The sequence below is a fragment of the Sphaeramia orbicularis genome, chromosome 17 (assembly GCF_902148855.1).
Source record: "Sphaeramia orbicularis chromosome 17, fSphaOr1.1, whole genome shotgun sequence".
Taxonomy (NCBI): domain Eukaryota; kingdom Metazoa; phylum Chordata; class Actinopteri; order Kurtiformes; family Apogonidae; genus Sphaeramia; species Sphaeramia orbicularis.
The window spans coordinates 21406202-21421857 of record NC_043973.1 but is presented as its reverse complement, the minus strand read 5'-3'; the positions used below and the strand labels follow the sequence as shown (position 1 = coordinate 21421857).

Below are 15656 nucleotides of genomic sequence, written 5' to 3'. Positions count from 1 at the left end.
ATCTCGCCAAAAGTGAATTTGTATTTTTCCTATATATGTGTGGCGGCTATTTGTCATCAAAATTAAATCAACTTAAAGGTGACTGAACTTAAGACTGTAACATAACTCAAATAGTCACCAGATGCACCATGGGTTTGTGGTTTACGCAGTCAAAAACACAATGTCCATATCGCAGATGTAGTTCAAGTGGTTTATTTTCAAGTTTTTGCAGGCAAACAACAACTGAGGCCTTTTGTGCTGTCTCTCCTGCTCATCCTGTCTGACTGATCGTCTGGTAAAAAACCATAGGCCCACCCAGGTGCATGCTGGTCTAACTTTGTGCTCCGTATTTATACCCAGGTGCCCACAGTCTAAACCAGTAAGAAAACACAAAACAAAAAGGTGCTAAATACCAAAGAATGAAAACAATAACCATAAAAATAAAAAATCTAAATATTAAACAAACAAAAAACAAACAATTAGCAAAAAAAATACTAGGTAAACAAAAAAGGTAGATTAACTTCAAACAAAAAACTAAACCGACAAATAGCTCCTACAATATGGTTAGTGATCCTATATACAGAAGATTAGGGCCACTGTGGAAAAAAGGTAAAACATGTAAATATTTTTTTATTATTCTGAGAAAAAAAATCAGAATTCTGACTTTAATCCTAGAAGTCTGACTTTTTTTCTCAGAATAATTAGAGAGAGAGAGGGGACCTTTTTTTTCCCAGTGGCCCTAATCCTCTTCCGTATCCTATCGGTCAAATCTGAGCTAAATGTTTTTAGGGGAACAATGGACAGTGACATGCATTTCTGGAGACTACTCATGTTGTTGACCGGAACCTTTCTTCACCTAAAAATGTTTTAGCGGAAGTATATATGTGACGGACAAGCATGGGCGCCTGTGTAGCTGCACGTCAGGTGAATCAAATAAATTACCTTTACGCTTGTAATTTATTTAAGTTAATTTGCTTATTGTAGTAAACCCTTTTACCTTTTATATTTTAAATCCTGTCAAACAACTGCCAAAATTTGCCAAACAACTTCTTAAACTTTGTTGCTAACTTAAGCTAGCGATACCAATAAGACATACAAACATGGAGCTCCTTGTCGTATTTGTACAGCAGTGTTACGTTTGCTATGTGGTCCATTCATTACAAAAATCCTGTAGTTTATAGCGATAAATTTGTTCCACAGGTTCTACGGTGGAGTGTGAGAAGTGCCACCTCCTCAGCTCTTTTTAGTCCTCTTCGGTTTGGATGCTGCCACGTCCAGCCACTGTGCATCAGTCGCAGATTGTTGTGTTCCTCAGGCAGTGATTGCATCCTGCAGTCAAATCACCATGGAGTCACTGATTTGTCGGGAAAGCATGCCGCAGAGCTGTCTCTACGCTCTTTAGTTAACATGGGATTTACGGACTCCCAGGCAGAACAGATATATGAGACTGTGTCCAAAGCTAAGGGGGCGAGTTCTGCAAAACATGCCCTGTCTGCCTTATCCTCTCTGTTCGCCTTGGGGTTAAACGCCTCCACTGTGGGGAAGCTGCTGGAGAAATGCCCTCAACTTTACACGATCAAGGAATCACAGTTTCAGCAGCGTATTGGCAATTTGCGGAGGCAAGGTTTGGGTGAAGGTGAGATCATGATCATTGAACAGTAGAGTCCATTGCTCCACAGCTGAAGCACTGTTTTTAATATTTAACCCTTTCATGCATAGTGGTCACTACAGTGGACAGCTGTTCAAAGGTGTTCTCTTGTGTATGGGTTTTGGTGTTTTAGTTCCATATCAGCCAACACAGTGAACGCTTATGCATCATCCCATACACTGAAATTCATACCATTACTGTAACTTTGCTGTTCTTGATAAACCTGATCTGCAGGAACATGTTTGAGTGTAAAAAACAAAAACAAAACAAACAAAAAAAAACAGGCAATTGTTATTAGACTGTAATTAACAGTTTTGTTTTCTTTCTTTCTTTTTTTTTTTTTTTTTAACAAAAAGGTTTTTTTGCATATTATCCCCATGCAGGTATGTAGAAGCCAATAATGTAATAACAGCTGATAACATAATAAATTTGCCCATTTTAACCCTTTCATGCATGAATTATGAGAACCTTAATCAAGATTTTTTTATTCCTCTTCAGGCATAAAAATAAACAGTTTGATTGAATTTTTATGAACATATTTTTCATGGAGTTACAAAACTGTCCACTCAGCTGGACCCGTGTTTAATTTTAGAAGCAGAGAAACGTGTTTACTGATATACTGTGTGAAAACTATGAAATTAAAATGCTGCTAATCTGATTTTTTTTCTCACATTTTAGCATACCTGCATGGCGCTAATATGCAAAAAAAAAAAACAAAAAAACTTTTTGTTTAAAAAAAAAAAACACTATCTATTACAGTCTAATAACAATTAGCAATTTTTTTTTACACTCAAACATGTTACTGTAGATCAGGTTTATCTAGAACAGCACAGTTACAGTAATGGTATGAATTTCAGTGTATGGGATGATGTATAAACGTCCACTGTGTTGGCTGATATGGAACTCAAACAACAAAATCCATGATTATTCAAAAGAACCCCTTTGAACAGCTGTCCACTGTAGTGACCATTATGCATGAAAGGGTTAAAATGTAATAAGCCAATAATGTAATATCTGGCCAACAACGTAATAAAAGTCCTGAACCGATAACGTAATAACTTTTGGCCAATAACATAACTTATTGACTTGTCATTACGTTATTGGCCTGGTAAAAAAAAAAAAAAATCTTTGCAAATGTAACAACTGAGTCAGTAATGTAATAAGTTATAATGTTATTGGCCAAAAGCTATTTTGTTATCGGTTCAGTACTTTTATTACATTATTGGCCTATTACATTTTAAAAATTGTAAATTTATTATGTTATCGGCTGTTATTATATTATCGGTTGTTATTACATTATTGGCTTCTACAAGGTATGTTAAAATGTGAGAAAACATCAGATTAGCAACATTAAAAGGGTTTTTATTTCATAGTTTTCCCACTGTATATCAGTAAATGCATGTTTCTTTGCTTCTAAAATGAAATGCATGGTGTCCAGCTGAGTGGACATTTTTGTAACTCCACGAAAAACAGGTTTATAAAAAAAATAGATCAAATTGTTTGTTTTTTTTCATGCCTAAAAATGAATAAAAACACTCAGGAAAAAAAATCTTGATTAAGGTTCTCATAATTCATGCATGAAAGGGTTAAGCATTTTCTGTGATCTTTTTTTTTTTTTTTTTTTGTATAGGAAGCCTTCAGAGAGTGGTGTCCCATTACCCGCAGATCCTGGTGGTGCCTATGAAGAAAATAAACAATGTGGGCATGTTCCTCAGAGAGAAGTGCCTTTTTACTGTCCAGCAAGTGACAGAGATCCTAAGAGACAGTCCAGCCATTATAGAGGAAGACCTGGGTGAACTGGAGTACAAATTTCAGGTCAGCATTAAACTGAACAAATGAAGAATGAGATATTTTGTTAAATCACACAGCAGCATGGTTTACACAAACAGTTTCAAACTTATGTTAGTTCAGCGTCCACATACAGCTCAATTTGATATAGTGAAGGTTGGACTTGTCAAATAACAGCATAATAACATATAAATAATAATTACTGTTTTTCCTCTTATTGCAAAAAATTTATATTAACCCATAAAGACTCAAACATCCACATTTAATCAAAACCATCTACTGATGTAAACAGTTTAATACCTGTTGATCCACTAATCCTATCAAACCATGTAAAGAATAGTTGTGAAATACAGTTTGCCATCTTTTCATGGTCGTCACATATGACCCATTTGGATGTTCAGAGGCTCTCTAGTTACCATGGAAACACCATCATCTTCCACAACATTGATTCTCCAGTAAAACCCATGGAGTTTGATTAATGGCAGTGGATGGAGATACTGGGTTTATGTTCAGTTAATGATAGATTTTAATGAAAAAGTCATTTTTTCTGCAGTTTTGTCTGTTTCTGATATAATAACCCTCAATTTTAATGTGAGCTTTTATGAATGTCTACATGATCAGTGTATTAAATATAGGAAAACGCCTGATTCATTCTTATAAAATGCAAAATTCAGAGGATAATATTATAATAAAGGTTACATATGGAGAAAATTTAATTTAGGAATGGACACAAAAGTCGCGCTGGGTCTTTGTGGGTTAAATTATGAAACTGTTTATGTTATGTCGTTCCACACAAAAAAATTCGAATAACTTAAACATCCTGAAATTACTTAAGAAAAATAATTACAATTCAAACAGTATTATACCTCAAGTTTTTATTCATACATGTGCATTACAGATTGCAGTGGATCTACAAATGCACAAAACATTTAGTCACTGGTAAAATATTGCTAAAATTTTTGGTCTTTGGAACCTACATGAGTTTGAAACCCTTGACTGTTATTATCTTCAGTGTAAATGGTGAGATTGGACCCTTTAATGGGCTGGGTTTGGCCTGTGGGCAGTATGTTTCACACCCCTAGTTTATCTGGTCAGTTAAACTTCGTATATTCAGGATGAGAAGTAACACGTATAGTAAAGATGACAAACAAGTAACACAGAGCCCTCTAGTGACCACACTTAGTTATGACCGCTCTAACTCAACAGCAGCTGCGAATGGATTACAGTAGTGTCATCGCAGATCTCCTTTTCTGCCAAATTCTAGGAATCTTAGAGCCATGGTGTCATCTACTGTCTGAATTCCCACCAGTTTTCTTTTATTTTTTTTACTGTTTTATGTCCATCTCCCCTTATTTTGGGTTTATTATTTAATCTTGTGTTCAAGTGGAAACAAACACACAAAAGATAACAAAAGCCATTACATTTTCTTAGCAGACAGTGCATATTCTTTTTCCAACAGTTTCTCAGACTCTTTCGTTGTTGTCTTCTCCATCTTCCATGTTTCATCTGTAGAATATTTTACACCCACAATGCTTAGCACTTCCATTTACACTTACATCATGGTAAAACTTACAATTTTTTGTTAAAACATTCAAAATGAGTTGGACAAACAGCACCCATTCTTTGTTTGTTAAATAAAGCTATGAGTGTATGACTTGGTGGGGTCTGTTCACTGCAGGTTTAGTGCTACCTGGAGCCTAAAAGTTAATATCTGAGGATTTATTTTGTCATGTTAATTTGGCCTTTACTACCATATTGCGGTCTTATTTTTCTTTTGTTAATCATAACAGCATTGTTCTTCCATCTCTCTACAGTACGTCTACTTTCGAATGGGTGTCAAACAGGCAGAGATGGTTAAGTCCAAGTTGTTTCGCTTCACTCTGAATGAAGTGCGCTCTCGACACTGTTTTCTGGAGCGCCGGGGACTGTATCAAACACCTGACAAGAAAGGACAGACGCTTATCGTGAACCCCAAACTGAACAGCATCCTCACTGTGGATCAGGACACATTTCTTGCTCAGGTTGCCAAGGCATCAGCAGAAGAGTATGATGTTTTTCAGAGACTGATGGCAAGAGAATGGCAGGCAGAGGAGCATCAGGAGAATTTTGAAGCTGTTAGTGATGATGATGAAGAAGAGAAAGATGAAGAGAATGAAGGCAAGAAGGCATACATGAGGAGAAAGAAGAAATGAGATTGAGGATTGAGACCATTTAAAACTGAAAAAGAAATATGTGTAAATTATATATCTGCTGGATGAATTAAATGTTTAATTTTATGAGGTGTATTTCAGATGGAGAGAACTGTTATCTAAAACACACATGGAAACCAAACGTTGGTTATTATTACCTGGCTGTTTCATTTATATAAAAAAAATAGACCATGATACACCTGCTGGTTTGAGGTTGGTTTCTGTGTTTATTCAAGTATCGTCACTGAAACGTCACATGCAGTGATGTTAGTGTAGATTTGCAAAATCAATAAGGTTTAAAGTGAGAAATAAATCCTGTGTATTGTGTTAACCAAATTAAAACATTTTTGACATTCCTTTATTGATATCCCTTCATTTGTAAGTCATAGCTACTACATCGGTTTGACAGTCATGATGATTTGTGGAGTGAAATTAAAAAGGAAATGTGAAATATGTTTGATCTAATTTGTTTTAAAAAGTCACTCCTAAAATTAGATTATGTTGAAAAGAATTCAGGGAAATATAGAAAAGCAAAAGCATGAGAAACAGGAAAGAGGCTGAGACTCCTCCCTGTTTCTACGTGACAGTTAAGTGCTACATCTCTCTGCCTATCTGCATTATCTGTATGAGTCAACAAACAGCATGTCCGATAAGGCTGGTCCAGGACTCAAGCTGTGTAAAACGCCTATTGATTTATAGAAGCATTAAGCCTAATGGATGCATAATACAGACAGCTTTTTGTGTTCTGAACATGAGGTAAGAAAACTTACCTTTGGTCAATCAATAATTTGTCGATACGGGTTTATGGGTTTATCCAGGGTTTCAACAGAAGCAAGCGATTTTCTATTCTCTCAAGATGTTAGATTATAGAAATTTATTTGTAATGAAGACTGAGGAAGTTTTTTGTTATTTGTGCTTTAATGGCAGATTTCTACAAACTCATTTTAAATGAGACTGTTCACATTAAAGCTGTTGATGTGTTGAAAACAATGTTTGTTCTTTTACTTTAGGTTATCTAAGTATAGCACTCTGATTTGCATTGATTTGTTTAAAGAATGTGCTACTGTGGTATGACGGTGGTTGCTCTTTCAAATATATGACTGTTGGGATATGAAACTATTTCCTCTGAACATGGAGTCAAAAACACCTGTAAACTTGTTCCATATTAAACTACAGTTTGACAGTAAAAGCTACAAATTTATGCAGGACAGATTTGCATTTGTTTTTGAGCTTAAACTACAGTGTAAATTCTGTTTATCATAATGATGGAAACCATACTTGCTCAGACTTGTACCTAAAAGCAGACAAACCACTAATAATAAAATAAAACTAATAAAATTTGCATTTGAAGGTGAACCATTCTAGTTTATTGTTTTTTATATTTGACTGTTTTTTCATTCACAGAAGGCTGCTGGGGAAAGTAGTTTACACTGTATAACACATGTCAATGAGGACATCTGTATTCCCTTAAAGATAAAATGGCCTCATCCACAGACATTTCCAACATCACACAGCAATGGGCTGCCAGTGTACATAAGTGGCATCTAGAGTTTTTTTGCATCCCTTCCATCATTGTCACTCTGACCATCCTGCTCACCAACCCTGTCCTCCTGACATGTATTCTATTGTCACGTGCCTTGCGCAAGGAGACACGTTACCTGCTAGTGGTGAACACCCTGACTGCAGACATGCTCTTCGTCATCCTGAACCTGGTCACAATGCTCTTTAACACAGCAAGAGTCCAGATACCCTGGTTGGTTTGTGAGTTGCTCACAGCTTTTACTATCACTGCCGACTGCTGTGCCATCCTCACTGTCACCCTCATGGTGGTTGACACCTACGCTGCTGTTCGCTGGCCTCTCCGATACCATGACCTCCTTCCACCAGCTCGTCTCTACCGCATACTCGTCATTGTGTGGCTGGTAGCAGCCTGTTTTCCTTTCAGCCTGGTGATTGTGTTGCAGGTGAAAGGAGACCGTCCTGATGAATCAGTGTATATGTGTCTGGTCCTCATCTACCTTGCTATCTTTCAGATCAAATACATGGCATGGATCCACATGTATTTAATCGCTGCAGCACTTTTCTGTGCTGCGCTCATTTTTTACTGCTACATCCGGCTCTACATGGTGACAAGGACACAGGGGATCTGGCAGAGCCGCTTCTCTCGGGCCCGAGTCACACTTCTTGCCCATGGAGCTCTGCTCCTGCTCTACTTTGCCCCTGGCTTTGTTTTCTTCTTGGAGCTCCACCTATTCCAAGATAAAAACATAAGTCAGGATGTTCAGATTTGGATCAACACGGTCAACATGTCAGTTTTTATGTTGATCCCCAGGGCTTTTGCTCCCTTTTTGTATGGGCTAAGGTACAGGGAGATCTATGATACTTTAATGGAACTGTTTCTCAAAAACAGGAGACTAAACCAGATCACAGTGTCATAAAAACACTCCAATATTTTTCAGGTAGAAATCTCAGACAGGGCGACACGGTGGTGCAGTGGTTAGCACTCGTGCCTCACAGCAAGAAGGTCCTGGGTTCGATTCCAACACCAGTTGACAGGGGGTGGGACCTTTCTGTGTGGAGTTTGCATGTTATCCCTGTGTCTGCGTGGGTTCTCTCCGGGTACTCCGGCTTCCTCCCACCATCCAAAGACATGCACTGATAGGTTAATTGGTTAATCTAAATTGCCCATAGGTGTGAATGTGAGAGTGATTGTTTGTCTCTATATGTCAGCCCTGCGATGAACTGGCGACTTGTCCAGGGTGTACCCCGCCTTCGCCCCTATGTAGCTGGGATAGGCTCCAAGCGACCCCCGTGACCCTAGTGAGGATAATGCGGGTTCAGAAAATGAATGAATGAATGAATGAAATCTCAGACACTCAGATGGATGACCAGTTAGGAGGCCTTTAATATTCTTGCATATTCAATCACGGTAAAAACGTGTCTGGTAGAACACAGATGGCATGTTCTCAATATGACTGAACAGACATGAAATGTGAAGAGTTTTGAACTGATTACCCTTCTGAGTGCCTCGGATTTCCTCAAAAACATGTAACTAGTCACATCACCAAAGTGAAGAGCCACAGAGAGACCTTGACATGGTTTTTACACTTAAACATGCACTCTATTTCATTATCAGTCTATGTTTTTCATTCTTTAGTAATTATATTCCTGCTATGGATTTCCTTAGATTCATATATTTTACATATGCTCCAGGTTTACTGGCAAACCATTATCTGCAAGGATCTGAGCCAAAGACAGTCTCTTTATGTTGTTGTCTTTTAACTGTCAAACATACATGTAAATTTAGGCATCTCATTATTTTCACAACCCTAAAATATTTGTGTTTGCAATGGCAAATATGCACTGTCAGTATTTTACTCTTGTGTTTTCACATCCCATCATTGTTATTCTATTCAATTACTGTAGCATCCTCAACAGTTTGTAAATGAAGAATTTAGCATACCTGTTTACAGCTGTCTGATGTGTGTATTTATTTTTCTTTTCTAAAGGAACTGTCTTAGTAGGAAACATAACCCTTTATTATTATTATTTTTTATCTACTTCTTGAGGCCTATTGCTGTGAAGATCAGGATGAAAATATGTTGAACCCTAATGCCTGCCAAGTTTCTGCCTCATTTATTTTATGACCAAAATAACAAAGCACTTAGTGTCTTATGGTTTCAAACCACTTTGTCCAAAAAGTAGATATCTATGACACCAAAGACAAAGGAGATTGCCTCCTGAGTAAGGTATGGTGTGGATTGATGGTGCTGTGCTGTGACATCTGTCAGTGATACAAATGCTGAACAGCAGGGGGACACATTTGTCCTCTTTGTGCTCTAATACCTGCTGGATACATGTCTGTATTCTCATCAAGCCATCCAACCCTTCTGATTTTGCTACTCACCCTTCACCCACATGGACCTGCAAGTGAAGAAGAAACACACACTAATTATGATGCATCAATGTAAGGACACATATATGTATGAGTAGTAAGGCTTAGTATTCCTTCTGCTGCATGGTTCTGTTCTAGAGCAGATGTCTGGAGCTGACCAGTCAAGCTGTTCATATGCTGTCATATCCGTTTAGTGGTTTAACTTACAGGTGTCTCTGTTAATGTGTACATATTTATATGGCTCCAAGGACAGAGACCTAATCCATTTGAAGCTTTTATGTGACTGAAATATGAGGCTTTAGCACTGACTACATCTACAGTTTCAACGTTTTAATTATTTAGTGTATTAATTGTGTTACATGTACAACAGATGTTGCAACTTTCAGTTGTGAATATTGAAAGAAACAACGGTCCCCAGTACTTTTGACACACTCAGATATTTCTTCAACGGCGTAAGGAAGTTGTGACATCCTTTGTTTCATGAAGGCTCCTCCTTCCTCTTCACCTGAAAAAAGCAAAGCAACAACACATGCTGCGTTTCATCCTGTTTTCACGTGCCTTCAGGATCACATTACAACTAACCCTTTTGTTTAGCACACACATGCCCTTTGTTTCTTTTATTCTTCAAAGACCTCTGTAAAAAACACATCTGTTAAAATCTAAAAATAACACAGTGCGTATTTAATGACGTTTGTTTTGTTTTTGTTTTTTTTTTTTATTTACAGCTAACACTGTGTCAGTTTCTCCTAAACTCTGATTGAAGATATACAAGATATAAAACACAAACAATGACCTATGACTAGGACCTACTGTCGTATATTGCCCAATTCCCATTACTTGTCGTCAACTTTTTCTCGACTAAAAGTTGAGTTTGTTTACAAACAAAGGATAGCCACGTGGAGAATCAGAGACACTTGGGAAATGCTGTTCCTCACTGTGAGCACAGTACGGTGCATTCCTATCCAATGAACTTCATCACCCATCATGCCTCACTGAAAGCAGCTGAGTGGGCGCAGAGGGCTGGATTTTTTTTTTTTTCGTTGACAAGTATAAATTGGCTCTGTGTTTACAGTTAGCTAGTTAGAGCTCTTTGTTTTTGTCTTCTATCAAGTTAAATCAAAATGTCCCGGCTGTATTACAGCCTATTTGGTTTTCCATAACTGCACGACAGTAGATAACACAGATAATTTGTCAAAACTTTCTAGGACACAGATTTACTTCTATTTTTTGTTTATTTCTCTGCTTTTAACCGAAGAGGAAGTGTCATCTGGAAACTTCTGCATCAGGTAACAGTTCAAGTGTTTTTTTTGTTTTTTTTTTTATTTTAAAGCATATCGTGAGGATGTTTTCCTGTACTTTTTTTCCAATATGAAGTTGTTAAAGTAAGGAAACGACGCAGCTCCATTTTCCAGTCTGTTGTCAAGGGCTAACGGTCGGCGCGAGAAAAGGCTCCTTTGTCTGATCAACTGTGGCTCTATTTTTAGTCCAGCCTTTATTAATTAATATATTATAGTTGTCTGTTTAAGTTCACACTGGGTTTATGTTCAGTTAATGATAGATTTTACTGAAAAGTTCGTTTTTCTGCAGTTTTGTCTGTTTCTGATATAATAACCCTCAATTTTAATATGAGCTTTTATGAACGTCTACATGATCAGTGTATTAAATATAGGAAAACGCCTGATTCATTCTTATAAAATGCAAAATTCAGAGGATAATATAATAAAGGGTGATAAATCACTTAAGAAAGGTTAGATATAGAGAAAATTTCATTTAGGAATGGACACAAAAGTCGCACTGGGTCTTTATGGGTTAAATTATGAAACTGTTTATGTTATGTCGTTCAACACAAAAGAATTTGAATAACTTAAACAACCTGAAATTACTTAAGAAAAATAATTACAATTCTAACAGTATTATGCCTCTGCTTTTTATTCATACATGTGCATTACAGATTGCAGTGGATCTACAAATGCACAAAACATTTAGTAACTGGTAAAATATTGTTAAATTTTTTGGTCTTTGGAACCTACATGAGTTTGAAACCCTTGACTGTTATTATCTTCAGTGTAAATGGTGAGATTGGACCCTTTAATGGGCTGGGTTTGGCCTGTGGGCAGTATGTTTCACACCCCTAGTTTATCTGGTCAGTTAAACTTCCTATATTCAGAATGAGAAGTAACACGTATAGTAAAGATGACAAACAAGTAACACAGAGCCCTCTAGTGACCACACTTAGTTATGACCGCTCTAACTCAACAGCAGCTGCGAATGGATTACAGTAGTGTCATCGCAGATCTCCTTTTCTGCCAAATTCTAGGAATCTTAGAGCCATGGTGTCATCTACTGTCTGAATTCCCACCAGTTTTCTTTTATTTTTTTTTACTGTTTTATGTCCATCTCCCCTTATTTTGGGTTTATTATTTAATCTTGTGTTCAAGTGGAAACAAACACACAAAAGATAACAAAAGCCATTACATTTTCTTAGCAGACAGTGCATATTCTTTTTCCAACAGTTTCTCAGACTCTTTCGTTGTTGTCTTCTCCATCTTCCATGTTTCGTCTGTAGAATATTTTACACCCACAATGCTTAGCACTTCCATTTACACTTACATCATGGTAAAACTTACAATTTTTTGTTAAAACATTCAAAATGAGTTGGACAAACAGCACCCATTCTTTGTTTGTTAAATAAAGCTATGAGTGTATGACTTGGTGGGGTCTGTTCACTGCAGGTTTAGTGCTACCTGGAGCCTAAAAGTTAATATCTGAGGATTTATTTTGTCATGTTAATTTGGCCTTTACTACCATATTGCAGTCTTATTTTTCTTTTGTTAACCATAACAGCATTTGTTTTTCCATCTCTCTACAGTACGTCTACTTTCGAATGGGTGTCAAACAGGCAGAGATGGTTAAGTCCAAGTTGTTTCGCTTCACTCTGAATGAAGTGCGCTCTCGACACTGTTTTCTGGAGCGCCGGGGACTGTATCAAACACCTGACAAGAAAGGACAGACGCTTATCGTGAACCCCAAACTGAACAGCATCCTCACTGTGGATCAGGACACATTTCTTGCTCAGGTTGCCAAGGCATCAGCAGAAGAGTATGATGTTTTTCAGAGACTGATGGCAAGAGAATGGCAGGCAGAGGAGCATCAGGAGAATTTTGAAGCTGTTAGTGATGATGATGAAGAAGAGAAAGATGAAGAGAATGAAGGCAAGAAGGCATACATGAGGAGAAAGAAGAAATGAGATTGAGGATTGAGACCATTTAAAACTGAAAAAGAAATATGTGTAAATTATATATCTGCTGGATGAATTAAATGTTTAATTTTATGAGGTTTGTTATTTCAGATGGAGAGAACTGTTATCTAAAACACACATGGAAACAAAACGTTGGTTATTATTACCTGGCTGTTTCATTTATATAAAAAAAATAGACCATGATACACCTGCTGGTTTGAGGTTGGTTTCTGTGTTTATTCAAGTATCGTCACTGAAACGTCACATACAGTGACGTTAGTGTAGAATTGCAAAATCAGTAAGGTTTAAAGTGAGAAATAAATCCTGTGTATTGTGTTAACCAAATTAAAACATTTTTGACATTCCTTTATTGATATCCCTTCATTTGTAAGTCATAGCTACTACATCGGTTTGACAGTCATGATGATTTGTGGAGTGAAATTAAAAAGGAAATGTGAAATACATTTGATCAAATTTGTTTAAAAAAAAGAAAAAGTCACTCCTAAAATTAGATTATATTGAAAAGAATTCTGGGAAATATATATATATATATATATATATATATATATATATATATATATATATATAAAAGCAGAAGCATGAGAAACAGGAAAGAGGCTGAGACTCCTCCCTGTTTCTACGTGACAGTTAAGTGCTACATCTCTCTGCCTATCTGCATTATCTGTATGAGTCAACAAAGAGCATGTCCGATAAGGCTGGTCCAGGACTCAAGCTGTGTAAAACGCCTATTGATTTATAGAAGCATTAAGCCTAATGGATGCATAATACAGACAGCTTTTTGTGTTCTGAACATGAGGTAAGAAAACTTACCTTTGGTCAATCAATAATTTGTCGATATGGGTGTCATCCAGAGTTTCAACAGAAGTGAGCGATTTTCTATTCTCTCAAGATGTTAGATTTTATAAATTTATTTGTAATGAAGACTGAGGAAGTTTTTTGTTATTTGTGCTTTAATGGCAGATTTCTATAAACTCATTTTAAATGAGACTGTTCACATTAAAGCTGTTGATGTGTTGAAAACAATGTTTGTTCTTTTACTTTAGGTTATCTAAGTATAGCACTCTCATTTGCATTGATTTGCTTAATGAATGAGTTACTGTGGTATGACGGTGGTTGCTCTTTTAAATATATGAGTGTTGGGATATGAAACTGTTTACTCTGAACATGCAGTCAAAAACACCTGTAAACTTGTTCCATATTAAACTACAGTTTGACAGTAAAAGCTACAAATTTATACAGGACAGATTTGCATTTGTTTTTGAGCTTAAACTACAGTGTAAATTCTGTTTATCATAATGATGGAAACCATACTTGGCCAGACTTGTACCTAAAAGCAGAAAAAACCACTAATAAGAAGAAAATAAAACTAATAAAATTTGCATTTGAAGGTGAACCATTCTTGTTTATTGTTTTTTTTTTTATATTTGACTTTTTTCATTCACAGAAGGCTGCTGGGGAAAGTAGTTTACACTGTATAACACGTCAATGAGGACATCTGTATTCCCTTAAAGATAAAATGGCCTCATCCACAGACATTTCCAACATCACACAGCAATGGGCTGACAGTCTACATAAGTGGCATCTAGAGTTTTTTTGCATCCCTTCCATCATTGTCACTCTGACCATCCTGCTCACCAACCCTATCCTCCTGACATGTATTCTATTGTCACGTGCCTTGCGCAAGGAGACACGTTACCTGCTAGTGGTGAACACCCTGACTGCAGACATGCTCTTCGTCATCCTGAACCTGGTCACAGTGCTCTTTAACACAGCAAGAGCCCAGATACCCTGGTTGGTTTGTGAGTTGCTCACAGCTGTTATTGTCACTGCCTACTGCTGTGCCATCCTCACCGTCACCCTCATGGTGGTTGACACCTACGCTGCTGTTCGCTGGCCTCTCCGATACCATGACCTCCTTCCACCAGCTCGTATCTACCGCATACTAGTCATTGTGTGGCTGGTAGCAGCCTGTTTTCCTTTCAGCCTGGTGATTGTGTTGCAGGTGAAAGGAGACCGTCCTGATGAATCAGTGTATATGTGTCTGGTCCTCATCTCCCTTGGTTTCATTCAGATCAAAAACATGGACTGGATCCACATGTATTTCATCGTTGCAGCACTTGTCTGTGCTGCGCTCATTTTTTACTGCTACATCCGGCTCTACATGGTGACAAGGACACAGGGGATCTGGCAGAGCCGCTTCTCTCGGGCCCGAGTCACACTTCTTGCCCATGGAGTTCTGCTCCTGCTCTACTTCGCCCCTGGCTTTGTTTTCTCCTTGGAGCTCTACATATTCCACAAAGAAAACATAAGTCAGGATGTTCGGATTTGGATCAGCACAGTCAACATGTCAGTTTTTATGTTGATCCCCAGGGCTTTTGCTCCCTTTTTGTATGGGCTAAGGTACAGGGAGATCTATGATACTTTAATAGAACTGTTTCTCAAAAACAGGAGACTAAACCAGATCACAGTGTCATAAAAACACTCCAATATTTTTCAGGTAGAAATCTCAGACACTCAGATGGATGACCTGTTAGGAGGCCTTTAATATTCTCGCATATTCAATCACGGTAAAAACGTGTCTGGTAGAACACAGATGGCATGTTCTCAATATGACTGAACAGACATGAAATGTGAAGAGTTTTGAACTGATTACCCTTCTGAGTGCCTCGGATTTCCTCAAAAACATGTAACTAGTCACATCACCAAAGTGAAGAGCCACAGAGAGACCTTGACATGGTTTTTACACTTAAACATGCACTCTATTTCATTATCAGTCTATGTTTTTCATTCTTTAGTAATTATATTCCTGCTATGGATTTCCTTAGATTCATATATTTTACATATGCTCCAGGTTTACTGGCAAACCATTATCTGCAAGGATCTGAGCCAAAGACAGTC

At 37.4% G+C, this 15656-nt stretch overlaps 4 protein-coding genes across 4 annotated transcripts; all 4 read left to right on the top strand.

Annotated features, from left to right (window-relative positions):
- Window positions 1–856: 856 nt before the first annotated feature.
- LOC115437913 (transcription termination factor 4, mitochondrial-like) lies at window positions 857–6139 on the top strand. The gene is made up of 4 exons (XM_030161302.1): window positions 857–903; window positions 1180–1615; window positions 3258–3442; window positions 5230–6139. Exons 1-4 carry the CDS (start codon window positions 877–879, stop codon window positions 5605–5607), a joined length of 1026 nt encoding a protein of 341 aa, XP_030017162.1. The 5' UTR covers window positions 857–876; the 3' UTR covers window positions 5608–6139.
- A 94-nt stretch (window positions 6140–6233) lies between these two features.
- Window positions 6234–8115, top strand: LOC115437915 (probable G-protein coupled receptor 148). The gene is made up of 2 exons (XM_030161304.1): window positions 6234–6360; window positions 7009–8115. Exon 2 carries the CDS (start codon window positions 7083–7085, stop codon window positions 8040–8042), a length of 960 nt encoding a protein of 319 aa, XP_030017164.1. The 5' UTR covers window positions 6234–6360; window positions 7009–7082; the 3' UTR covers window positions 8043–8115.
- Window positions 8116–10566: 2451 nt separating this feature from the next.
- LOC115437916 (transcription termination factor 4, mitochondrial-like) lies at window positions 10567–13252 on the top strand. Its single transcript, XM_030161305.1, has 2 exons — window positions 10567–10785; window positions 12369–13252. Exon 2 carries the CDS (start codon window positions 12384–12386, stop codon window positions 12744–12746), a length of 363 nt encoding a protein of 120 aa, XP_030017165.1. The 5' UTR covers window positions 10567–10785; window positions 12369–12383; the 3' UTR covers window positions 12747–13252.
- Window positions 13253–13322: 70 nt separating this feature from the next.
- LOC115437914 (probable G-protein coupled receptor 148) lies at window positions 13323–15234 on the top strand. Its single transcript, XM_030161303.1, has 2 exons — window positions 13323–13554; window positions 14203–15234. The coding sequence occupies exon 2, from the start codon at window positions 14275–14277 to the stop codon at window positions 15232–15234; it is 960 nt and encodes a 319-aa protein (XP_030017163.1). The 5' UTR covers window positions 13323–13554; window positions 14203–14274.
- The last annotated feature ends 422 nt before the right edge of the window (window positions 15235–15656 follow it).